We start from the raw sequence: 27936 nt of genomic DNA, 5'->3' as shown, positions 1-27936 counted from the left end.
GATAACAGCCTTCTGAGCCTACCAGTAGGTGCAGAAGACCCCTACTGGCCCATATCTATCAGCTTATAACCACTAATAATGAGCATTCGAGTGATAACATTCAAATTAAGTGCATAAAAGTTGGATCACAATCATGTAGAAGTCATAAACCTAACATAATTGGTAAAAGTATCATAAGTCTGATTGGCTGATTGGAATGTTGTTCCAGGATCAACATAGACTTTAATCCAGGAGCATGTCCTATTTGGTGAAATCTAGTTGGCGTAGGGGATATAGTGTAACTGTCTAACATAATATTATATGTATAACATAAATAAATAGGATAACAGTTTCACTGTCTGTTTAATCTGCATTTTAAGTATTAATACTTTTTATAAATATAGATTAACATTTCAGCTTAAGCAACAAATCCCCCTATTAACAACTGGCTTACTATTTATTCATTCATTTGTTTGTTCATTTTCTTTTTGGCTTAGTTCCTTTATTAATCAGAAGTCGCCACAGCGGAATGAACCTCTTATCCAGCATATGTTTTACAGAGCGGATGCCATTTCAGCCGCAACCCAACACTGGGAAAACTGGCTTTATTACCTGCTCGTTATTAAGATGTTGGCTGTTTATTGGTACCTACAAAGTATGATCTTATTCTACATTCATAATCCTGCTTAATAGCTGAACCAGCTACTACTTTGCTAACTATTAATAAACAAATTAGTAGTTTATTAAGGTAAAAGTCATAGTTAATGGCTTATTATATATTAACCATATATTTATGTAAAAATAAATTTTGATCTTGTTAAATTCCTGGTTCTATTTTTAAAAATAACACATTCTATTAAATATACGATTTGCTTTTTAATATTCATAAAATAAAATAAAAAAAAACTTTGTGTACTTCGTTAGACAAACTGGTTATTATAAGAGTATTTTAATATTGTCATTCTTTTGTTTCTTTGATTACATTTTGTCCATATTTGTAAGTTGCTTTTGATGAAAAAAAATGTTTGGCAAATAAAGAAAAAATGCAATATTTTTTTTTTATTGATTTACATTAGATTAGATTAGCTATTAGATTTTCATCTCATTTGATCATGTAAATATCGGCTACTACAAAAAGTTTAGTTTTTATTTTTATTTTTTCTTGATCCAGACCAAACAAACTAAGAGAACCAAACTACACAGTGTGGACCCCCCAAAAAACAACACTGATGCTAAAGCAGAAGTATAATAGAGTAGGGCTGCAAAATATATAATTTCAGCATCGATATCGCAATGTTCACATCCACAATAGTCACATCGCAATGCAATGTTAAGTCTGGATTATAGTTGACAAGGAGCCACAGAACTGTAATTTATCAATTTATTTATATGGAATTTATACAATTCATGCAACAACAACAAACAAAGAATGTTTTTCTTTCCTTAGAATTTTTGTCTTAGTTTCTAGTCAGAATATCTACATTTCAAAGAGAAAACAAGATTATTTTACTTACCCCACTGGCAGATAATTTAGCTTGTTTTAAGGAAAAACTCTTAATTTTGTCTTATTTCATCTGGCTTTTAAAACAAAACAATATTTTTACTTGATCTAAGAATTGTTTTCAGACATTTAGACTAGAAAGAAAACAAAGCAAAGTAGGAAAAGCATTTTTTGCATTGTGATTATTCAATTTTTGTACCTGTATACTGTTCGACTCCCCAGAAAACCGTCAGATAGAACTATTCAACTATCTTGTGAAACTGTATTCATATTGCAATATTTATTACAGAAAAATAAAATATCACAATATCAGATTTTTCAATATCATGCAGCCCTATAATAGAGGTAAAAATATTTTCATTCTCTCTCAGGGTCATGTGGTGTTTGACGCCCAGGGCTCTAGGATGGCTTGGACCCTCATTGAACAACTGCAAGGTAAGCAAAGTGAAAGTCATTATATGATTTATTTTCCCTGTGAAAACTGTAAAGTGCAGATATAATAAAGGTTACATGAAAGTGGACAGCAGGTGTAGTCAGTATGCATGGATGCTCCTGCTCAGTTCTAAAATGATGAACGACTCTGCGATCATTGTTCTCGCTCCATTTGGAAAGTAGCACAGGTGTCAGGCAAAACACTGTTTTTCCTGGGTTCAAAAGCTCCAGAGCTGTAATCATTTTGCCAAAGCTAGAAGATAGAACGATGCTTGATTTTTTTTTTATCCCCTCAGCTCTCATGCGCTCTCAAAAATATGATTGAAGAGGGAAAAATTACATGTGCATGAAATGTTAATACAATTCAGTGAATATTTCAGTAGGCATGGTTCAGAAGAAGCCACTCTCGTATCCATGCTAAATTAGATTTTTTTAATAAAAACCCATTAGTTATTGTCAGTTTTTACAGTAAAATCTATCATTTTGGCACTTAAAAATATTTTATTTAAATATTTCATCACCTTAAAATTATAAGGTTCTGTCTGCATTCTAAATGATTTAAAGATATTGAGCTTTTTGCATTCCATACAGCAAACAATATGTGTGTTAGAGCTGAAGGAACTCGATGGGACCGGACGGGTTTCGGTGGGTTCAGACTTAATTTCTATCATTTTAGACTGGGTTGGGTCGGGCTTGTGTTCCAGCTTGCGTGGCAAATGAACAGTCATGTGATGCATTTTGATTAGCGCAAGAAAGTAATGAAATTGTTTGTTACAACATTAAAACCCATCCCTGCAAAGATGTAACTAAAGATGATCGGTCCTGCGCTCACTGATGGTGGGTCCAGCAGCACTGAACACCCTTTCACTGCTGCTGCTACTAGCCGGGATGCACAGTAGTGATCTGGCAAATTTTGCAAGTTTTGGGTAGGATTGTTATTTCATTTTCCACCAGCCAAGAACATCCATTTAATTTTCCATGACATCGGCTTCAATGTAGAGTGTGACCTCATTTTTCAGGACCAATCAAATAACGTTCCTCCACAAAAACACGTAGCCTTATCTTAGTGAATAAAGGATTTTCAAATTATAACTAAATATTAAATAAATATAGTCAGAGTATATAGGCCAGTGTTGGCATTATTTTCATAATTTTCAGCTTCACTGTTGCCTTAAGGCCGAATTGTGAAGTGAAGTGCCGAAGCAAACCTTGAGAGTCTTTATCCCAATTTCGTTATTGCCAAATACCTGTCACAATTTAGAATTTCATTTCATTTTATTTTTTTAAGAAAGACTTGTTTTTATTGGTGTGCTGGCCAGTTTAACGGCTAAGTGTATGTACTATTTAGTGTGCTGAGATGTTACGAGGACCTATTTTATTTCTTTGTTCCAAATTGTAAGTGGCCTATACAGTACATTTGTTAAATAAATAAATTATGTTAAAACGCGTATAAACCACTCATTCTTAAAAAAAGGCAAAAGAGTTGTGTGCTTGTGCACATTTGAATAATGTCAGGCTATAAACGGGTTTGGGCTTTTAAAAAGCTGTCAATCAAAATGTACTTGTCGTGCTCGGGCAGAAGTGTGTCAGGCTCGGGCCCTATAGGGCCTAACTTTTATGGCCTGATTACAGCTCTTTTATACATTAACATGACAGAGAATTTGCAAATTGGGGTTAAAAAATGGCAAAGAACCTCCTAATTTTAAGTCATTTTCTGCTTGGAATTATAAGGTTGTATCTGGCAGATCATTAATTGAAGCGTTGCTTTTTAAGAAATATAATCATATATAAGAAATATAGCCTGTTTATTAATTTTATTTAAAAAATTAAATTGGTGTTGTAACAATGTTGATGATTGAGAAAGTTACATTTTTGCTTTCTATAACATTGATTTAATGTTTTAGGGGGAATATTTTGTGTAGGCTGTGCTAAATATTTTGTCCGGTGCAGATTTTAATTTTATATAACTAATATGGTAATATTTCTGCTATTTATGAATTATTGAATTATTTTTTTTGTATTAAATGTCCCATGTTTAATTATGTGCCCTTCAAGGCTTAGTATCACATTTAAAGACTTTAAAAGAAAACAGGTCGTCATGGTGGTGCAGTGGGTAGCACAATCGCCTCACAGCAAGAAGGTCGCTGGTTTGAGCCTCGGCTGGGTTAGTTGGCTTTACTGTGTGGAGTTTGCATATTCTCATCAAGTTGGTGTGGTTTTCCTTCAGGTGCACTATAGGTGAATTGAATAAGCTAAATTGGCCGTAGTCTATATGTGTGATTGCTAGAGTGTATGGGTGTTTCCCAGTGTTGGTTTGTGGCTGGAAGGGCATCCGCTGCGTAAAAAAACATATGCTGGATAAGTTGGTGGTTCATTCCGCTGTGGCGTCCTCAGATTAATAAAGTAAATAATAAAGTAAAAAAGAAAATGAATGAATGAAAAAAAAAAAAGATAATGAGCGAATGAGCTGTTACACTGAATATTTACACACAAATGAAAGTCTTTTACATTTAATATATTAGATTTTTTAAATAGCTGTTTCGTTTTCAACAAAAAAATTCTTTATCACATTTACACACATCTTTTCAGTTTCAGCTTTTTTCTCAATTTTGTGCAGTGCAGCATTATTTAGTCGACTTAGTTTTGTGTTTCTTTCTGGTCTTTAACAGCTATCAACTGAGCTTTCGGGCGAAATTACAAAGAAAGCTGATCCTGATTGGTCCCCGTGCATGTATTTGAAATGCTGATTGGCTCACAGAAAGAACCTGATAAAGCCAAGCTAGAGTTTGACTTTGTAGATTTTTTTTTTTTTCGTTTTTGAAATAAAAAGTCTTAAAATGTAAATAACTTTGTCATTTAATAAGAGGATGTGAATAACTCAATTTTGACAAAAATGTCTGATAGAATCGTATAATTGTAAGGTGACGATTTGGATATTTATTTTTAATCGTGCACATAGTATTCTTTTTTTTTTTTTTGTTAAACTGACTCAAAAAACTTGGAATTTATCCATCAAGAGATACAGTGTCATGCAATAGCAAAAGGTGTTTCTTATTAAAACTTTTCTAGGTCACTTATGACTTCATAACATTTTGAACATATTTGAAAAAGAGCCATGGCTTTCTTTAGTGTGCAACTTTACAAAGAGAGAAAAATGTACATCCTGAACAAAAGTGAGAGTTCAAAATAGAGTAAAAAAGAAGTTGGTGGAAAAATACCTACTTCAGTGTAGTTATGGCAGAAGTCACTTGCTGTAGGTGTTTCAGGTGTATCTGTGCTCTACATTAACAAATGTTTGCTTTATATTTCATATCAAACTCTTGGCTGTGTGCTTTTCTGCATGTACAGTTGTTTTCAGTCCCCCCCCACACCACTTCTATGAGGTTGAGGTCTAGGATTTCACTTTTCCAATCGATAGCCTAACATTTAGACTTTTTAAGACTATTTTTATGGCTTTGCTTGGGGGTTTTGAATCATTTTATTGCAAGCTCTGCTTTGTGCATGTCTGTATTTCAGCTTTAGCTTTTTGACAGTCTGTCTCACATGGTCTAGTCCTCTGGTACAATGTGGGATTCATGGTTCACCCTATGATGCCAATCTGACAGGCCCTCAGGCAGAAAATAACCGCAAACCAATAAAGCTTCCACCAGCGTACTTTACAGTTGCTTCGAGGGTCTTTTTATTTTTTCATCAAAGCACTTATTTGGTTTCCCCCTGTCTGGCCAAACAGTTCTACCTTTGTCTCATCTGTCTAGAACATATTGTTCCATTAGTTCTTGTTCATAACTGTTTGTAGACATGTATTAATTATTAAAATGAAAATTGCTCATTTGCATAAGTAATCAGGACCTTTCTTGTGATCCTGAAATTGAGTTCCTGATGAAACTGCCTTCAGACAGACTTTTAGAGCAGCAAAACATAATTGCTAAGTATCTAAAACAGTGGCTCTATACAATTTTAAAAAGCTTAATTATTAATATTGTACTATTTATCATTCAATATATATTTTAATATGGATGTCAATATAGATTTTTTTATATTTGTAAAATTTTAATAAAATTAGATTGTTTTTATAAAGGAAGTATATTTTATATAATGTTAAGCCCCTCTCAATGAGCTTGATTTTAATGATCTAGGTGCAAAGTTTAAAGCACATGGTGCAAAACGGCAAGCGACAGACTGGAAGTCATCCATTTCCAATGGAATGTAGTCCAGTCCGTAGAGTTTCCATCATCTCCGTATGTGGAGAATTTGGATTTGATTTGAGCTGCGGATACGTTGAAATATTTGAACTCCTGCGACTAGAGCGTATGCAATCTAAACTTGTTTATATTACAACAAATATAAATATGCATATAATAAATTATACAGCTAATATAATAACATTATGCAAATGAATAAACTGAAAAAAGCCCCCTGACATAAAGAGGTAAAGTTTCTTATTATTTATGTAGAAAAAAAATCTTTTTTGTAACATTTTAATCCTTGAACTGTTTTCATATGTAAGGATATTTGTGTATTGCTGTACATCCTGTGTGTAATAAGCTATGTGTACATGTTTTCAACCTACATAGGCCCACACAGAATCTGCGCTCGCAGAATTCCGCAGATTTTTTGCCTATTATTGATTCTGTGTATTTACTTAAGTAAATGTATTTTTTTTATTAATTTTGGAAATATTATTGACTAATATGAAAATATTTATACGATTTATTTACAGTACAATTTGTAAAGTAATATTTTCTGTCTTTTAGTGGAGATGTTATAAGAGAGACTTGCTTTGTTCACCAAATAAAGTAGATCCAATTGGATTTGCACTGTAAACATTAAATACAAGTAAAAAATGTATTAATTTTATTTCATATTTTAAGGTTTTAGTTATGATACTTCCAAAATTATTCCGCATAAATCTGCAGATTTTCAAAAAATTCTCAGCAGAAATAGCAAAAAAAATCTGCAGATTTCGTCTGGCCCTACACATAACTTACATGCTCTGCACTGGACTTTAGACCAGATTTTAGTTGGTCAATAGCACGCTCTATTTTAGTTCCTAAAAATAGCAACATGGCAATAATGCACCTTAACACACCTCCTTTTTAGACCAGCAACCCATGAGTCTACAAAGTAGCGCAAATGGATTTGCTATTTAAACAATGTGGCACAAAACATGAAAATTACTGCTGCGCTTGTCTGAAAACAGCAAAAAATCATGCCAAGCACGTCTTGTGCTTTTGTTGCACCGGGTATATGATATAAGGCCCCATATCTTTCTCGCAAAAATATCCATTTAAAAACAATTTTACTCCCTAAGATCCCATTTTTATTTTCTATATTTCTATATTTCCACACTGCCAAACCCCAAGCACAGAATTGTGGGGTATCAAAGAAGGAATCCATATTCTGCTTTCAAAAGCCATCTAGATGAAAGCATCCTGCTAGACGGGATGCTACTCAAAAATTTAATTCAAAGTGCCTGGCTGATGTCTTACCTCCATGTAGACAGCATTTTTCAGCCTGTGATTTACCATATCTGCAGGTCTAATGGCATGACGAAGAGGTAAATTCATTTATAAAGGGCAGTATATGATTTCCTACCAAGGTCTTTGTGCTGGCTACATGAATCTGGTTTTCTTAGGAGGTGCCATTGTGCCTTGCTAACCTTTATAGACTAGACACCTTTAGACAGAGACTGTATAAAACTCTACAGTTCACAGTGCATGACAGTGCAAATCCTCCACCAGGTTCAAATATCTGTCCATAAACCTGTGATATAGAGTTATGTCAGTGTATTAATGCATCTGCCATTGTAAAAGAATTGATGGTAAATTTAAAGGTTCACATGAGCACAGTGACCTCCATTATTGTTCAGTAAAAGGAGTTTGAAGCTACCACAACTCTTTATGAATATGGCAGTTTGGCCAGATTGGTCATTTGGCCTAGTCTGAAAAAAGGTTAGGCAGGTTAACCAGAATCCAAGACCACATCCAAAAATGTTTAGAGCCTCTTGAAAGTTGCCAGTGTTGTGGGAATGGGAATCTAACAAGGCAACCATTATAAGAATGACTTGTCAATTACAAAATCTTATTACAAGAAGCATCTGGAACACCGATGGATGCGTTTTTCCATGCAGCCTCATTTCCAAACTTAAATATTCCATTTGAATTTCACACACAATTCCCAACACAGTGGCAGGGGCATCTCTTCCTTCATTAGCTTGTTAACCTCCTCAAGTGACAAGTGTATTGTGACTGCAACCTCAGCTGTCGCGTTCAGATTGGATCCTTTTCTCTCTCCTGTCGTTTGTTTTCGGTCTTTGTATTGGCGTCGTTTCAAAAGCTGTCTTTTTGATCAGTGTGCCTATGTTCCCCTGTTCAATCTGTCACATTGCTTTGTGCCTCTGCCGGTGCCCAGATCCTACGTCAATCCCTTTTTGTTTGACACAATAAAAAATAGAACTCGATTTTAACATTTTCTGTGGAAAAATATGAGTCGCTGCCCCTCCAGAACTGACTGCCACTCTGTTACATTGTTCTAGGCGGCTCCTGTTACTCTGTGTCTGCCAAGATGTTTCCTTGCAGTTGCTAGGGCGTTCTATGTGCTGTCTGGGTGGTTACCACTTGAATTCCAAAAAAATCCACTTTAATGTCAGTTATGCTTTCCTAGCAAAAAATACCACCACAGTGCTTGGTTAATGAAAGGAGTGGCAGTGGGTTGTTGAGCTGGTGGTAAAGTGTTGCTAGGTTGTTGCTACAGTAGGTGGTAATTATACATATCATTTAAAAAACTAAAAACTCTAATTATTGAGTTGTTCTTGCCCATCAAAAGAGACCTCTTAAAAATTAGGGTGATTTGTCAAAGCATTGTTATGTTGTTATAAAGCTGTTGCTATGTGTTTTCTAAGGCAATTCTTGGTCTTGATTCTTGGTTTTTATTTCTGTCCTATATTTTATTACTATTATTCACCAAAATGTGAATTATGCTAACCTCCAAATCGCATTAAAATAGGTTGTTATTAGCTAGGTGGTTGTTTTCGATAACATAAAAAAAACCTTTTAAATGACCATGTCCCTAATTCCCAGAATGCATGGAATTTAGGGGAATTATTAAAACTGTAATTAATTGTTATGCTGTTGCTAGGTGCTTATTTTCTGTCACATTTTTTTCAAAATAAATAAAATTAGGACTCCTTTTTCTATAGTGTGTATCATTTTGAACATGTTTTGAAAAAGAGTCTTGGACCTCTAAGTTGTGCTTGCCCTAAATGCTTGGCAGATGTATTTGACAAGACTTTGTTGTGCTGTTGTTAATCCTTGTTTAATGTAGGGGGTTGACAGGTTGTTGTGCTGTTGCTGAGATATTGCTAGATTATTTGTCAAAATAACTTTAATGCTAGTGTTATTGTTCCAGTTTGTCTTTATTAAAAATTTTAATTTGATACTTGACTACTTAAGCCTTTCCTCTACAGTACTCGGTTAAAGTAGGTGGTTACCAGGGAGGTTTTGTGGTGCTGCTATGTTGTATTTAATGGCCTATTCACACAGTGTATCGGCATTAACACATTTTCTTTGAATGGAGTGACTTCCATTATTGTGAATTTATTGCCTATCATGTGGTGTTGGGTCCATTGCTTGTGGCAGAAATTAAAACTTTTTCAAATCTATTGCAAATGCAGCACAATATATATATATATATATATATATATATATATATATATATATATATACACACACACACACACACACACACACACACACACACACACACACACACACACACACACACACATACACATACACATACACACTCACTCACTCACCTTAGTAGTACTAGGTTGGACCACATTTTTGCCTTCAGAATGGCCTTAAACCTTTTTGCCATAAATTCAACAAGGTACTAGAAATATTCCTCTGAGATTTTGGTTCATATCGACATGACAGCATCGTGCCATTGTTGCAGATTTGTTGGCTGCACATCCTTGATGTCAATCTCCCTTTTTGCCATATCCCAAAGGTGCTCTATTGGATTGAGTCTGGTGACTGTGGAGGCCATTTTAGTACAGTGAACTCATTGTCATGTTCAAGAAACTAGTCTGAGATGATTTGCGCTTTATGACTTGCCGCATTATCCTGCTGGAAGTAGTCATCAGAAGATGGGTAGTCAGCAGCAATACTCAGGTAGGCTGTGGTGTTGACACAATACTTAATTCTGCATACCTCGGTTGTAACGAGTGGTTATTTGAGTTTTTGTATCAGCTCGAACCAGTCTGGCCATTCTCCTCTGACCTCTGGCATCAACAAGGCATTTGTGCCCAAAGAACTGCCGCTCACTGGATATTTTCTTTTTCGGACCATTCTCTGTAAACTCTAGAGATGGTTGTGCATGAAAATCCCAATAGATCAGCAGTTTCTGAAATACTCAGAACAGCCCATCTGGCACCAACAACCACGCCACGATTAAAGTCACTTAAATCCCCTTTCTTTTAAATTCTGATGCTCGGTTTGAACTGCAGCAGATCGTCTTGATCATGTCTAAATGCCTAAATGCATTGAGTTGCTGCCATGTAATTGGCTGATTAGAAATTTGCTTTAACTAGAAATTTGGACCAGTGTACCTAATAAAGTGGCCGGTGAGTGAATATATTTTAGTAGTGCCATATTCTTGCAAAACAAGAGAATACCAGTTTGTCATGATGGAGGAAAAGCTTATTTTTGTGATTGGTAATCCCCATATATTTTATGATTACTCTTTATATAAACACAAGAACTTGTACCAGAGGGACCAAGCTTGAGTGGGTAGCACAATCGCCTCACAGCATGAAGGTTGCTGGTTCGAGCATCGGCTGGGTCAGATGGCAATTTCTGTTGCTAGGGTATTGTTCGGTTGCTAGGGTATTGTTGTTTTTATGCCCATTAGAAAAATGCTAAAAACTGTCTAAACATACATCAAAATTTGAGTTCATTATTTACTGATTGAAGTGAAAAGCTTCCACCAAAATTGTATGTGATGCTAAGTGATCCCTTGCAAAAGGAATGCACAATGCTATGCTAGTGTTTGTGATTGCCAGGGCGTGCGCAGTTGTGCAGTTGCTAATTTAATGTGTTGCTATGTTGTTGCCCATATAGTTGCTATAACTAATCATGTAAATGGTTTCAAAATTGCAGGAGGATGACACCAAAGCAAGCTAATAGGATACTATCTGAATGTAGGAAATTATAGTCTGGAGATTAGCCTTCCCTCTCAATGCCTGGATCACACAGTGCTTCCGGAGCCTTTCTTTCTTCCTCTGTCTTCTTTGCCTCTTTTTCATGTCTCCCAAGAGGGAGCCCAAGCTGACTGGAGTAATTACGCTTAATGATCACCTGATAATTATAATGGTTCTCACTTAAGCTAATTTCTCCTTGTGTTTGGGGGTGGAGGCCCTCAGAGCCCGTGCACAGATCTCTGAAGCCCGCCAGTGTGTGTTTGAGATAGAGAGAGAGAAGGCCCGCTTGAAAGAAAACAGAGGAACGGAGCAAGAGCGAGAGAACGTAATAGAAGATAAATTTCCTCTGTCTTTCGCTTCTCGCTCAAGCACTGCTGATACGGTGGTATGCAATTATAGCTCTCTCTACAAAGCTGATTTTAAGGGAGAGCGACCCTGTTGTGCATTCTCATTTAAAGCTTAGCTGATACGCCTGCCGGAATATGAGGATTGATGATAGATCTGTTTTCAGTCTGTTTGTCTAATCCAGGCGTTGTTTGGTCTCTAAAGGCTGCCCAAAATCTGATCCAGCCTTGCAGTATTGATTTATGGCGGCATGTAGTGACATTTCTCTTTTCTTTGTTCCTCTCCTAAAACTCACCTTTTATCTGTTTTCACCCTGTTCCCTCCAGCTCTTGAAATCAATGTGAAATCAAAACTGACCTTGTTTACTTTAATAATACTTTTGTCTGGCCTGTTTCATTTTCTTTTTGTTTTACATATTCATTTGACTAATGTAAGCTAGTTTTATGCAGCTGTGCTTTTGTGAAATATTGCTAATAGTTAACATAGTGTTTTAATGCTTGTTAAATTGTAAAGTAAATAATATATTTGAAAGATAAGCTAAATACTAGAGCCTTAATAACTTGATAAAGTTAAAGGACTTAATAAAGAACCAGTTCTTTGTAAGTAGGGCTGCATGATTCTGGCTAAAATGAGAGTCACTTTTTTTTTTTTTTTTGGTATAAAATCAAGATTACGATTTTCTCACAATTCAGCAGATGTAAAAAAAAAAGATTAATATGAGTAGGCTATTATTATTTTTATTTTACAAACATATAATAAAATGATAGTAATATTAGGCTAATGTGTAGGTCTATTGTTGGTTAAAATGCTACATTTATTATAGAGTTGGAACTCTGTCTTGGTTGTTATTTCACAGTAAAGTGACGACATCAGAATACAACTATTCTCAATTCTAAAGTTGTATAATTATGTTTGAGACATATGCTTGTCATTTGTCATTAGCTATGTTTCCATCCACCTATAGTTATGCACAGTTTGGATATGCGCATAAAAAACTGTTGATGGAACAGCAAGATGGGCATACATTTTGAAAATGGGCATAAAAACATGTGAATAAATGAGTAGGATAAACTTTTAATTCGATAAGAAAATATACGCATAAACTGTGATGGAAACACTTTCACTTTCATGTGATTTTGTTATAAGAGATCATGTGGTGATTAAAATGTGTGCGAATGAACAAGCCAGCAGGCTGAGCACACTGTAAAACATCTGAAATGTTGTTTTGGTCATGCTAAAATGCCTTAACCATCTCAGTTAATTGTGTTATTTTACTATTAATGACCTCCAGAATAAAGAGCGTCTGTGCTCCGCATCTAACGCCTTCAAACACCACCGCACATTCACTGCATGTCAGGATTGGCTTCTGAGGCGCAAGTTATTTGTTAGATAAAGAAAATAATCATGCAGCTTCTCTTATCCCAGCAAATTGCATTTTTTTCTGTTGATATGTGGCCCCAGATAATCAGGAAGTGTTGATTTTGTTCTCTTTGACTCATTGGAAGCGCTGCTTTATTCACACATCTTTTATGCGATAATCCAGTTTTGATGGAAACATAGTTATTAACAACATTATTAGACAATTTTATCACTGGTAAAAACAGACATTTGTCTTTATTAGATTCCCTTCTGCATTGTTGACCTTATTTTTCAATGCAGAAGTGCGCTCATTTTTGAGGTTGTTTTAGGACTTCGGATTCAGACGTCTATGGGAGAAATCACTAGAAATAATTAATGTCAGAAAACGGTCAGAATACTTGCTCTACAAACAAATGTTTCCATGACTATACAGACCAAGTAGAATAATAAAATAATAGAAAAGTATAAGTTTGCAACATTAAGTAGCATAATAAGCTGTTTTTAACGTCTAAAAATGAATGGAAGTGAATGAGGCAAAAAGATTCAGATGGCTGCGCCCGCTCCAATATAAAGAATAAGGTTAATATTTAACATTATATAGGCTAGAGTAGTTATGCTGACACTGGTAAACATTTATTTTCATGCACAACACTTTATGTTTGCTATGAAAGAAAAAACATCAAATACTTGTCGTAATCATATCTCTAAAATGCGATTTAAATAATGTGCAGGCTGGTTGTCATGGCTGCTGTCGATTTGAGAAAAAACCAACCCAGGCTCATTTTGAAAATTTAGCCCTGCGGACGTTTCTGGAGACTGTGAAATACGTCCCGGAAGGTACGTATTTGTGCAGTTTTTGTTTTCGCATATCCGCGAGAGGCCGCTGTGTGCGATTTTTCACGTCTCGAACGCCACTCGTGAGCGTGCACCGTTCACGCCCGTGCTGTTCTCGCGTAAAAAGTCGCTGCCGCTGTCGAGCAACCGTCTGTCCAACTGACTGACTGACTGAATGACTGAATGATTGATTAGCCACCCTCCTCCCCCTCCTTCCCTAAACCCAAGCGACGATTTTATAAAGGCTCTTCAGAAAAAGAAATGCCCTCGTCTGATTTCAACGCATTCTCGCCTCGTTATGAACTCATTCGCTTTATTTTTTGGATTCTGTTTTTTGTCTTACCTGATTTCTGGAACCACTCTTACCCGGTCGCCGCGGCCAGCTCCACTCCAGGCCTCCGCTCCAGAGACATAACATGACGAGCTAACCGGACAAACTGGTTGCGGCGGGAAAGCCCTCCACACGGAGGTGAGCCGTCAGCCAGCGAGCACGAAGAGGAGCGGCGTCACACTGCCCCGTAGCGTTCGCTTGAAAAAACGAATACGTACCTCCGACCACGTAAATCGCGGTCTACAGAAACGTCCGCGAAGCTACGTTTTTTTTAGAATGAGCTTTAAACATACATGAAATATCTTACTTCCCAAGTGGCTTCCAAACAATCGCTCTGTGCAACAATCTGAACATTAAATATAACTTTATTACCTGTTATTCACAGTATATGCAGGTTCTGTTCACTAAAGTAGATGTCATTCACGGGCACGCGTGCGCCTTCTTGGTAGTAAACAAACAGAGCATCAGCTTATGTGTGGTTTTGCGACCGCGAATACCTCATTACATTAAGACAGAAATTACATTTTGGGGTAAATCATACCTTATAAAAACTGTATGCAACACTTTTAACACCTTTTGGAGATGTCCGTTTTGCTGAACAAGGTAAATAAAACAATGTGAAGACCGTCTTTACTGATCTCTCCTGACCTTGAAAATATAATTGGCTGAATCGTAGAAAAGCTGAATTAAGATCATGTGTGTAGGGTCGAATCGAGATTGTGATCTTTTTTTTGATCCATTGTGCAGCCCTATTTAGTAGATAAATTTTTATTTAATTAATGCATTCATTATTTTCAGTTCCGGTAATGGACATCTGAACATGTCAGTGTTATTTTTCAATAGTGCGGCCATGTTAGAAATACTATGTTAGTTCAACTGTGCACTTGCGTTAAATTTCAATTTGATGGGAAGCAGTTAGTGGACACAATAAATAGCTTTCTGTTGAGTTGCGTGAACAATGAACAGTTATTCAGCATGATCAATGGTGGTTTGATTCTCAAAGAAATGATTCAGGACTTGAATGAGTTAGTCCTCGTAATAGTCAAATGAGACTCAAACACACGAGTTAGTGTTAGTGGTCAGAGAAGATCTAAACATCTGACTCAGGCACCCAACCACAAGCCTGACCCAAAAAAAAATGGAGAAAACATGGTCATGATGATTTAGATTTTTTAGACTTTCATCTATCTTTGGGACACAAATGTTTATATATAATGTTTATGTATGGTTATGTTTCTTTTTTCTCATGAATTTTGTTAATCTAATAAAAAGTCTACTCAAGCAAATAAAAAAAAAAGTTTAAAAATGTTCATAAAAACCAGTTTTTATTATCCCATACCTGTTAAATCCTAGTCTTCCATAGAGCAACACTGGTCTGATGTGTTAATTCTCTACACAAATAAACATTGATCAACACACGTACATACAGCTATTAATTATGGTAATCTGAAGCTCAAACATGCTTATTTATCACATGGGAACAATCCACACACGCACTTAAGCTTCCAATTACCATTTGATATGCTCTTTATAAATTCTCTGCGCTCATAAATGTCAATTCAGGAATAAAGTTATTCTTAGTTTTTTGTTTTAAGTATTTTATTTTTTAGATTACTTTTACAGTTTTACTACTTTGGCTTAATGAACTTTCATTGGGTGGGACAAAGTTATAGAGAGTATTTAAATTATATTTTGATTTGTGTTGTAAATATTAACAAAAACGTATGGGTTTGGAAAAATGTATGTGAATATTTTTTGTTGAACTGAGAGACATAAGCAGAGCAATGTTCATGTTTACATGATGCTTCAGAGTGCTGAAATAAATCATTTTCTTAAGTGCATGTTACCGGGGTCATGCTGCACTCCGCTGCTAGTCGCCACTTAGCATTTCTGCTCATTTGCATACAGTCATATTCCCAGTGGATTAAATAACATTTTTCCCCTTAACATTTCCTGTTCAGAAACATGCCACATTATAGAGGGAAAATATATTTACCAATGCAATTTGATGTTGACTTACAAAGGTTTCTGAATTGCACTCTCTCTTGTTCACTCGGCAGGAGGAAGTTACAAGAAGATTGGATACTACGATATGACCAAAGGCAATCTCTCTTGGTATGGGAATGACAGGTGGATAGGTAAGGACACATTTGTCTTTCTCATCTCCCATATATGCTCTTGTTTATCAATGTCTGAAGCACTCTTTTTTGGTTTAAAGCTCCTCTCACACAATCACTCACATTATTACTCCGGCTATTCCTCTGCGTCCCTCAGAGTGTCACAGCTGCACATTCTTGGCCCCGCCTCTAAAACGAAGAGAACTGCAAATGACAGGCTGCTACGGGGCGTTAATCAATCAGTCAGTCAAATTCTGTTTAGCATTCTGTCCGTGAGGGCAGGCACGCTGTGGGAGCTCTGTGCGGCTCTACAAAAAAAGACAAATGAATGCCATTAGAAAACCGCCAGGAGTTAATTCCAATCATAAATTGAGCAAGCACACTGATAAAAATTGCGTGCAATATAAAATGAGTGATGGTTTCATTTAATCTTTTTAATTGTATTTGATGACCAGTTCACGCTCAGTGTTGCTGATGCTGCACTGAGAAGATGCCAACTGACAGCTAAAAACAACACAAATCAGACGCGGCCCAGGCTGTTCTCCAGCTGCCTCGCAGCACATGCTAACCTTGACTGGACGAGTAGGCACAGCAGCCTCAGCTGATTGTTTTTGCCTGTTATTTAAACCCTTGCGGGTTCCGAGCGGAGCTTGCTGTTTTAAAACAGAACCTTGAGCTTTGTAATAGCAGCCTGAGTTTGTTGGTTTCTAGCATTGGTGGTGCAATGCCACATCACCATGCTCATTATGTGACCATTTCTATGCCTAGACATTTCCCTAGATGTGCTCTCGGTGGGCTTACACTGTTTTAAACTTGCTTATTAGCTTATTAAAAACTCACTGAAGCAGCGAGCTCCATGGCAACTGTAGCACGTCGGCAATGCAAAATGCGCTAATTGCGATTTTCATAAGGCATACCAGGGGCCTTGTGATGGAACCTGTTTTTCATTTATTTACCCAGCTTGCAGCTGGGAATAATGCCCATAGCATTGTCGTACACCCCAGGTGGCTTGGAGAGTCTGGCACCTTTAACTTGTGCATTAGTTGTCGATGATAGATCTCTTTTGAGGTTATTACTTTAACAGCAACCCTTGACTTTGGCAGACTGTGAGTTGCTGTGAGTCTGCTGGTGAGGTGGAAGGTCATCCTGCCCCTTTGATCACAGCGAGGTACACAGAAATGCACAATCATCAAAGTTACAATCCTTTGGTAAATGGTGACAGATGACCTTTGAGGCGGTTCTGTGCCATCTGGAAACGCATGCACAATCACTGCACAACTTTTCACCTTGCCAACATGGTCACTGGCGCTCATGGGCAATGTATTCCAGGGAGACGGTGGGGATGTAGAGCTAAAAATAATCAGCGCTGTAATAAAGGCCTCTTGAAGGAGAGGGTGACTTTGCTCCAGATTGGACACCACGTGTTGACCATTCACTGACCGTTATGATTCTCGCTCTTATTCTCTGCAAAGTGAAGGTTACGTCCCCTCATATCTCAGCTGAATGCCAGTGGTTCTGTTCGAATCTTTGTTGGATTGTTTCTCACATGGAATTGAATGGCCTCACTCGTTCTCTCCTTCTCCCCGGTCGCCCCTGACAACCACTGCATCTGCGCCTTGTTCTCTCATCGCTCTGGCAACCATTATGGGTCTTGGTTGCCATGGCAACATACTGTCCCGATTCCACCATCAAGGACAGGGAAGAGGTATTAAACCACATGAGTTCTCTGGCCCACTGGATGCACGCACACATACACAACACACATACATACTTATACATTTACAACCATGCACATTCAGCACACATATATTCACTGCCTTAAATTTGCTGGTAATTTATTCACTCTTAGACACGTGGGCGTTTCTTAAGTGAAGCTTTAAAGAATATTTTTAGCTGAAACAGTGGTTCATCATGATTCATCAAATACAAGTTAACATGCTGACACTTTGAGTGTCAAAAAAAAAAAAAAACACACAGGCTCAACTAAATGAATAACACATAATACACTGATGTCTACGTTGTTAACCAATCTGACTGAACACTATTTTACCTTTAATCTACTGGTTATCATCTGGTTTTTGTAAATTGGTTTCTGGTTATTGTAAATTATGTACATTTTTGTACACTTGCCTTTCATGAATCACTTAGGACCACAAGATCAGCTGAGAATGTAAATGTTCTGCTGAAGAAAAACATTTATAAAATATAACTGCAAGCAGCAATTATCGGGGCCAAGCAGTCCAGTGGCCACATCATAAACAAGCACAGCATCAAGCTACAGAGCAATGGAAAAAAACTTTTTGGCAGCATGGTCTGAGCCATATTTGGTGGAAATTGGACTAACCATCTAAGGAGATTTCAAAACAACAGATTTTCAAACTAAATTAAGATAGTGGATAGGAAGTCATGTCAATTAGGGAATAGATCATATCAATGTTCACAAATCAATGATACAAGAAATCTGCAAGACCAGTCTCATGACAATAGACAAAACTATTCAAAAATCATTTGTTTGTCAATTTAACCTAGAAGTTGGTGCAAACTGATGTAGTTTGGTCAATGCCAGGTCTAGATGACATTAAGTTTGGTTTCAATACTTCAAACCATTGCACTATTAAACCTGTAAAATCATCTGGCAGCATTACATCATGTTTGCGCATGTGCTAAATGACAACAGTTTTGTCTATCAACATGAATTTCATAATTTTTGGGGTTCATAGTCTGAAGATGATCCGAGTCAAATTTAGTGAAGATTGGACCAACTCTAGGAGGAGTTAAAAAAAAGTATAGATTGAACAAAATCAAAATGGCAGACAGGAAGTTTGCCAGATCATGACATAATTGGTATTTGTGTTGTCGTAAACATATGCAGGCATAAGTTATTACTAAATTTGTAAATTTTATTAATAATGGCTAATGAATGTCTTATAACTCTTGACCGGTGGTCAGTGTGAGGCGACAAGATCAGACTTGTTGAAGATCAGACTTGTTGAAGATCAGACTGTCCTTATCAGTGTGCCAAAGTTTGTGCAAATGCTGCAAACGGTTCATGGGCTGCCGTAGACTCCCAGAAAGGAAGAAAAAAAAGAGGAAGTCGAAAGAATAATACTAAGAACCGGAACGGATACACTAAGTGCCTATGCACCTTCGGTGCTTGGCCCCTAATGAGTGTGTAGATTAACATTATATTTACATATTGGAGTGAACTATGCCTTTAGGTACTGTTTGAAATAAAAAGTGGACTATATGTATTAGGGCTGAGCAGTGAGTTTGTTAATGTTACAGACACAGAGCGAACTGCTGGGGGACGTACATAATCCAATTTGTCTGAAACATGAGCCATACTTTATAGTAAGGGCTCAAATAACTCATAAGATATAGTTAGCACGTATCATTGGAATTGGCTTGCCTCATCAGGTGCTCTGACAAATACATCTACTACTGGCAGATGGGATACTTGTGCTTTTTGCTGTAGTGAAACAAAGCCTTATCACCCTGCAGCCCAAGACCTCAGTACCTGAATGGTAGACTACATGGGAAAGCTAGGCTGCTATTGGAAATGGTGTTAGTGAGGCCAGCAGGGGGCAATCAGCCTGCAGACTGTGAGAGTCCTAATGCCCCAGTATAGGGAAGGGAACACTATGCTGTCAGTAAGCGCCGTCTTACGGATAAGACGTTAAACTAAGGTCCTGACTCTCTGTGGTCATGGCACTTCTCATATAGAGTAGTGATGGAAGCCTGGTATCCTGGCCAAATTCCCTCTATCAGCCCTTACCCATCTTGGCCTCCCAATCATCCCCATCCACCGAATTGGCTCTATCACTAGCCCCTTTCACACATACAGACCTTTCCGGAAAATTACCGGCAATTTTCCGGAAAGGTTGTATGTGTGAACAGGTCCTTTTTGAAAATACCGGTAAATTCGTTCTGGCTATTTTCCGGAAAGAGAAGTTGTAACATTACCGGTAATTTGCCGGAATGCTGCGCTATGTGAATGCAGAAGGAAGATTGCCGTAATAAGCGCGTCCACGTCTAGAACGTGCTGACGTGAGACGTCTGCTTTAGCCAATCACAACAGTCAGACGCATTTACGTCCGCGCGGTTTGTGAGAATAAAAGCCTTTGAATATTTTTCCAGACGCATTTAGCTGCTAGAAGTTAGTCAGATCACGTTTATATGTTCTTCTTAATGCCAACTGTGTAAATAATCATCGATGAGATGCTTATGATAAGCCGTTGTTTGTTTACCTTCAAGCTTTGCGTGTGCCTGTGAAACAGCCTGTGAGCGCCTGCACACGCACATATTATGAACATCGCGACATGAGAAAGTGATCCTGCGAAAGTTGTTCACAATATTGATCATCCACAGAGTTTGTAATTTAGTCAAATGTTTACAAATACAAGCGCAGCCGTTTAAAGCTCATTTGTGGTGAATGATGTCAGAATTTACCGGTATTTTGGAGTGGATGTGTGAATGCTCTTTTCCGGAAAATTTCCATAACCTCCTCGCCTGTGTGAACAGCGCTTTTTTGAATATACCGATAAAGTAGTTCCGGAAATTTTCCAGATATTTACCGGTATCACTGTGTGAAAGGGGCTACTGTCTCTCCACTCCATCTATTGCTGGCACCATTGACCTGTGGCTGCCATCGCATCATCCAAGTGAATGCCGCACACTGGTTGTCGTGTGGAGAGACTCACTCATGATTGTCAAGCGCTTTGGGTGTATGGCCTTACACAATAAATGCGCTATATAAATACACATTACTTACTTACTGTAGTGTGTTTAAGATGTGGTTTATTATACAATATTTCCATTTTTCTGTCATTAGTTTGAGCTAAACATACAAATTCAGAGCTGCTGCTGTGTTTATAAGGCAATTTAGCAACATAGGACTTTCGCATTTTTTGTTAATAAAGTGTAACATTATGATGTCAAAAAGTCATGTGATTCTAACCCAGTTTTGTGCATAATATGTTGCATTGCCTAAATGGTTTATTTACTATATTGACTTTCCTAGATTTTAATATAAGCATTATTTTATCAGACTACATTGGGCAGGATTTTAAAAAAGTACAGATTTTTTAATTAAATATAAATTTAATTGTATGTGATGACCAGTTCACGCATTTCACCAATCCGTAGATGTAATATAACATAGATTACTTGTCTTATTCTACACAATATTCATGCACATCAAATTTTCATCTCTGTAGTTTTTTTTCTCCAAGCATAGCCCTTTTTGCAATCTAATCGATTCCAATTCCAGAGTTTCCCTCTAAAATATGTCACTTTACGCGAGCAAATGGGTTGCCTACCCCAATTGATGTAGAATTGTCACCGAGACTGACTGCTAATATCTATGAATTGTGTTATCTAATCAAGACAGTGAGCTGCGAGTAAATGTGTTCCCTCAGCTCCACAAGGATTGCAGCTTCACACAGATCCCAAGTTAATTTTAACACCATAGCAACACTGCAACGTTAACATTCTGACCCGAAACACCATGGCAACCACTTTCTATTTCCACAAACCACTTAAACTCATGTGTTGTGCCATATCACATCCAAGGTCTATCTGTTAAGATTGTTCCAGCGTCAGTGGTGCTCCATGTCATTTCCCAGCATCCCAGAATTCATCTTTTGGCCATCTTCTGGCCACGTTGAGTTGGATTCCCCACTCTCCTCCAATCAATATCAGCAAATTCCACAAGGGATTTGGCCTTATGTGAACCTCTAATTAAGACTGACAGCCGATGTGCTTATCAGATGCTCTGGTGAGGGGTTTCCACTGGGACCGCATGCGTAGTATAAACCCTGTTGGGCTCAAGGAGCTGGGCTTCATAAGAAAAAAGCATCAGCTCTAGAGATAGACGTAACAAGCTGTGTGGCCCCCTGCCAATTTGTCACTCGCAGAAGAATGTAACGCTGATGAACATCTTATGTGCAGCCCACCCATCGATTGAAGATGACCACAATGCACCCTGTTGTCCTTTGTTGTCGCCAATTGGCTGGCCGATTACCCATCTGGAGGGAATGAAACAGTCTGAGATGGTATCGCTTCGCAGAGACCAGAGGGGGAGAAAGCTTTAGTCAAATGGCAGCGAGGTGAAATTCGATAGCTATCGTTTCTCTGCAGACTCTGAAATGCAGCCAGTTTATCAGAGAGAACGAGAGGCAGAGAGGGAGGTAAAATGACTCATTTGGCTCAGAAAACGGCAGCTTGGAGCTGCTTTCCTCTTTTTGATTTTGCTCAATTGTTTCATTTTTGAATATTAAATTGAAATAATAAATAAACATGATTATTGCATGAATTCTAAGTAAATAACAAATTAAATAAGTAATGTACTAAGGGCTGGGGAAAGCTTGATTCTGGTTGATTCATGAATTTTGTCAGGGGTTCAGACAATACGGGCATGTTTTGACTTTGAATTGCAGCAATTTCAACGGTCTTTACTATGGTGGCCGAGAGAGCTTAACATGCTGCAATTTAATAAGACACATGCAATTACAAAAAACGCCAGTGAGTTGAGAAAAGATCTACATCAGTTTGACAGCACACATGCAAATCGTCTCAACGCATACACATTTTTAACAAATGCACTTCATTTTCACACATTGCAAACAATTAATAAAACCAGCAGCATTTTCTCACAACACAAACATTTTACGAAAATGTGCTGCATTTACTCACAACACAACGGAATTGTTTGAGGAGGACCCTATAACGTGATGGACCCGGCTAGGTTATGGTTATTAGGGCTATTAAAGACTAAAGACTTCGGAATCGGGATATTAAAAGAAACAAACAAAAAAACTCACCTTTTTAAAGATCACCTACAACTTCACTGAGCAAAATGCTGCATCCCAATTCACATACTTATACAGTACTACACCCTAAAAGTATTAACTTTTTTGGTGACGAGTGTGCAAGCTTTGGGACATACTACTTTCTCATTAACAGATTGTTATGTTGCTTAGTTACGTCTCCTGTCAATCATCCCGACACATCATCCACATTTCTTTCATATTCAATTACCTACCTTACTAGAGAAGCAGCAGCAGGATATTTTGTGTCCGAACATATCTTGAGTTCAGTATTGTTGTTGCTGATTAAATATAACATGAAAACGGGGTTTAAACATGTTTCAGTTAGCTAGATATCGATTAACAGTCATGCAAGCAACTTTACCGAAGCCTTTGTACTTTACGGTTGGTCTTGTGCGTTTGCCAAGTTTGTAGTTTGTTTACACTTTTTACCCGAGCTTGTAGTTCTAAACAAATTCATGCCCAATGCGCAATGTATTGTGGGTAATGTACACTTCGAGTTTTTTACCGGAAATAGTAAACCATCCGGGAACATTTGGCATACTCATTTCAACATACTATGATTTGGGACATACTAATCCTATTTTCGAATACTATTTAGGATGGATAGTATGCAAATTGGGATGCAGCAATAGTCACGGCACTGCGGCATCCATCACATTTTTGGGTCCCCTTAAACATTTCCGTTTCATTCTTATTGTGTTGTGAGAAAATGCAGCATTTTCGTAAATTGTTTGCTTTGAAAGAAAATGCTGCGCCTTTTATTAATTGTTTTATTGCACGTGTTTTTTTAAATTGATGCACGTTAAGCTCTCTCAGTCACCTTACTTTACAGTTTTTACAGTCCGATAAACACCCTTATGCGAAAACCACATGCACCACATTGGTTTTAAAATATGTGAACCACATGAAACATGTTTTTCGTGTATGATCACAGGAAATCAAAATTATGATTTTAACAACACAGGCTCATACCCCCATTTACATTTCTGGAGAGCAAAAATGCTGTAGCCAGAGCTATGTATGCTTAAGTTTGTTTTATAAGCTGACTGATTACCTGTATGAACGGCTTTTCCGCTGTTATGTTTACACAGTAGCTCGCCATGTACGTTAGCGGACTTGAGATGCTAAGAGTAGTTGATCAAGTCAACGGGGTTCAAGTCTGGCAATGAACGGTTCCAGAAAGCAGGTAAAACAAAAGGCAAAATAAAAATAAACAAGTAAATAACAAGGGGGAGAATGTGGTAGGATCTAAAAACATCAAAATGAGGCAGCTACGAGGGCTTTTCTTTTTCTGAATTGCTTTTAAACACACTGTAGGTTAGTTTTAGTAAAGTGGGTGATTTGGTCAATCATTGATTTTGAAAACACTATTGGTTGGGTTTAGGGAAGGGTGTGGGTGGGGTATTTCAGTCGGTCAGTCAGTCGTCAGCATCCTCTGGTGGATTTACGTGAGAACAGCAGGCGCAAATGGCACTCGCGAGAGAAATTTGAAATCTGAAAATCATACACAGCAACCTCTGGTGGGTTTGCAAAAACAAAAACTGCAAAAAAAACATACCTCCTGGGACGTATTTTGGAATCTCCAGAAATAATGACCCTGTGTTGGATTTCAACATGTAAAACTCTCAAGTAGTTTTCCTGCAAAGGCACTGAGCAAGTAAATAAATATATTTAACAACAGGGTACAAATGACTAAATAATTCCATGTTTTTGCCAGATTTGACATTTAACTCTGTATGGAAAGCACCAAATGTGTTTCTCTTGCTTTCTCTCATATTTAAACGAACACACATTTTTGACATAAAGTTGCAGACCCACAAAAAGATAATATTATTTACTTTTAAGCATTTTTTAAGTTTCTTCTAAATAAAAAGAAAATAGTAAAACCAGATATTTTGTTTTGGAAAAAATGTTGCTTTTGTGTGTTTTTTTTTTTTTGTATTTAGTTTTCCTTTTATTTATTTTTTTATTTTTGTCTGGCTTTGTTTGTAGCTTTAATTCAGTCTTCTGTTTGGATTTTAGTTCTTCTTAGCTTAGTAAACAAATACGTACAAAAATATGTATAATATTTTACATTCATTCTCATCTATGAGGTGCAGATTTCCCTCTTTCTCTCTGGTCTTTTTTGTTTTGCATCTGCTCAGTAGAAAGACTAAATACACAAATCTGTTTTCAGCTTATTTCAAAACAATTTTATTATAAAAAGCCTCATTTCTCTCTCCAGGTTCTGGCCCACCTGCTGATCAGACAGTGGTGATTCAGAAGTTCAGATATCTGTCACAGAAACTCTTCGTCTCTGTGTCTGTTTTCGCTGGCTTGGGCATTTTAATGGGGATTGTTTGCCTCACCTTTAACATCTACAACAGCAATGTCAGGTATGCTTAGCTGTGAATGTCCATTTGTCTCTTGCTGCTCGTAAGCGTGTGTGTTTATATTGCATACCCGCATGTGAGTTCAGCTCAGAGGATTGCATGCTATGTGCATATAATTAACTGGTGTTTTTAAAGGTCACTTTCATACATTCATGCATTATGTGTGCTCACAAACAAGCTGGGTTTAAAAATGAAAGGCTAATGCATTAAGAATAGCAAAATTGTTATGAGCTTATTCAAACTCCACAGGCAGATTTAGAATACTGTTTGTGTTTTTAGTCTTTTATTGTGTTGATACTAAATTTTCACAGCAGACAGCTTAAGCAAATACCCCAACCACTCACAAATCTTGTCAAGCATGTGGTTAAATGTGTTACAGCTATTATCTATGTTTCTTTTTGTGATTTAAAATATGAAGAAGGTTAAGTACTATTCCACTTTGCGAGATTAAATTAATCAACTCTGAATTTACTAATAAAAATATAAAAGTACCTTGACACACCATATTATGTGTATTATTATGGTGCATATATAAAATAATAATTCTATACTACATTAAACTATTGCACTGTCACTAAACAAAGTTTTCACTTAATAATTTTCTGGAGAACACATAAGCTGGGTTTCCAACTTAACGTGAAACAAAATTTGCAAAACAGGAGAAAAAACCCTGATGTGAATTAGGTTTGTTTATATTAGGTTTCTAGAGTGGATAATATTAGTCCCTTTATTAAAGTTTACGTCAAATAATTTTAATCAGCAGCCATCTTTAAAACACCTCTCGGGCAATAAGCTCGGGCATTCTGTCTGAATGGGAAAACAACAAATTCTTCAAAACTGTTTGCCAAGCTTACGATTACATTACATATTTGGAATCACCAATAAAGTGAAACAACAACTGTCACATAAGTTTCGTTTCTAAACATCTGAATCAAACAAAATAGGCATATTTTCAGGTTACCCAAGCTAATGCGGATGCACAGTCAAAGGGAACGAAATCACGAAACCAACCTCATTTATGGCCGTTCTACACATTATCATCCTATGGATAATACTTCATCTGATTGTGCTTGGTTTTGATGGCGAATCTCCTCCAGAAATGACTCTTTGTTTACAAGTGTGTGAACGTTTGAGTAGTTGCTGTCATGTGATGTGCGTTTGACAGGACGGACTGTTCCTCGCGTTCATTTCCTACAGATTACAAAACCAAATAAATGTTTTCAAGTGCTCTTGGTTGATTTAAAAGCACATATTTCAAGCTTTATTTGAATATATTTTTTATGTCTGTGAAGCAAGTATTCGCTGAGATTCATAAAACTGTCGTAAAAGCATTGGTCTGGTCCAAGCTTTTCCCTGGAGAATCGTCAGTCTATAGCGATCAATGATTGGCTCCTGTACTAGTAGGCGGGTATCATTTGTCATATTGACTGTTATGCTTTTCCCTATTCAAAACTATACAAGTGACATGTCTTGCATATTCTAGTCTTTAAGAGCATTCACACATCCATTTTAAAATACGGGTAAATTCTGACAACATTAACCAGAAATGACCTCTAAACGACTGGGCTTATATTTGTAAACATTTATACATCACAAACTCTGTGGATGGATCAGTATTGTGAACAACTTCGATGAAAACATATAGAGAAACACTTTCGCATGTCGAGATGTACATGATATGTGTGTGTGCTGTCGCTCACAGGCTGTTTCACGGGCACACATAAAAGCTTGAAGGTAAACAAACAACGGCTTATCATAAGCATCTTATCGATAGTTATTTACACAGTTGGCATTAAGATGAAAATATAAACGTTATCTGACTGATTTCTAGCAGCTAAATGTGTCTGGAAAAATATTCAAAGACTTTTATTCTCATAAACCACGCGGGCGTGCGTCTGACTGTTCTGATTGGCTTAAGCAGACGTCTCACGTCAGCACGTTCTAGACGTGCACGCGCTCTTTCCGGCAATCTTTCGTATGCGTTCACACACCGCAACATTCCAGCAAATTACCGGTAATGTTACAACTTCTCTTTCCGGAAAATAGCCAGAACGAATTTACCGGTATTTTCAAAAAAGGGCTGTTCACACATACAGACCTTTCTGGAAAATTGCCGGTAATTTTCCGGAAAGGTCTGTATGTGTAAAAGGGACTTTTGAGTGGATGACTGTAGTATTGGTAACCTAGTAACCAGCAGTTAACAAAGCAAGCATAATGGAGACAGCTGATTGGTCATGTAGGTGTATTGTTCGCTACGTCAAAGTTTATTTAGGTGTGTTTTCATCTCACATTTTTCACATACAAGCCAACAAGTTTTTTTGTGAAATAAGCCTAGGCCTGTCACTATATTCAAAATCAACTTATCACTTAATCATGTTTTGGTGATGTAATATATAAAGTTGAAGTCAAAATTATTAGCCCCCCTGAATTATTAGCCTCCTGTTTATTTTTTGCCTCAATTTCTGTTTAACAGAGAGGTTTTTTCAACACATTTCTAAACATAATAGTTTTAATAACTCATTTCTAATAACTGATTTATTTTATCTTTGCCATGATGACAGTAAATACTATTTACCAAGATATTTTTTAGACACTTCTATACAGCCTAAAGTGACATTTAAAGGCTTAACTAGG

The 27936-nt window shown here is 37.1% G+C and overlaps 1 protein-coding gene across 8 annotated transcripts in view; it reads left to right on the top strand.

Annotated features, from left to right (window-relative positions):
- gabbr1b (gamma-aminobutyric acid (GABA) B receptor, 1b) overlaps positions 1–27936 on the top strand; it is a 227460-nt gene that overhangs the window by 158096 nt on the left and 41428 nt on the right. For all 8 annotated transcript variants that reach the window (XR_015516832.1, XR_015516831.1, XM_087295827.1 and 5 more), the window contains 3 exons: positions 1852–1915; positions 16044–16121; positions 25155–25305. Coding sequence is in view for 6 of the 8 variants with exons in the window: in XM_087295827.1 (XP_087151953.1) it covers positions 1852–1915; positions 16044–16121; positions 25155–25305 (293 nt within the window). In the remaining 2 variants the exon portion in view is untranslated. The remainder of the gene's footprint in view (positions 1–1851; positions 1916–16043; positions 16122–25154; positions 25306–27936) is intronic.

This window comes from Danio rerio, chromosome 19 (assembly GCF_052040795.2).
Source record: "Danio rerio strain M-AB ecotype USA chromosome 19, GRCz13ab, whole genome shotgun sequence".
In the NCBI taxonomy this organism is placed as follows: domain Eukaryota; kingdom Metazoa; phylum Chordata; class Actinopteri; order Cypriniformes; family Danionidae; genus Danio; species Danio rerio.
The sequence above is the reverse complement of the archived record's forward strand: the minus strand, read 5'-3'. Positions and strand labels throughout refer to the sequence as shown.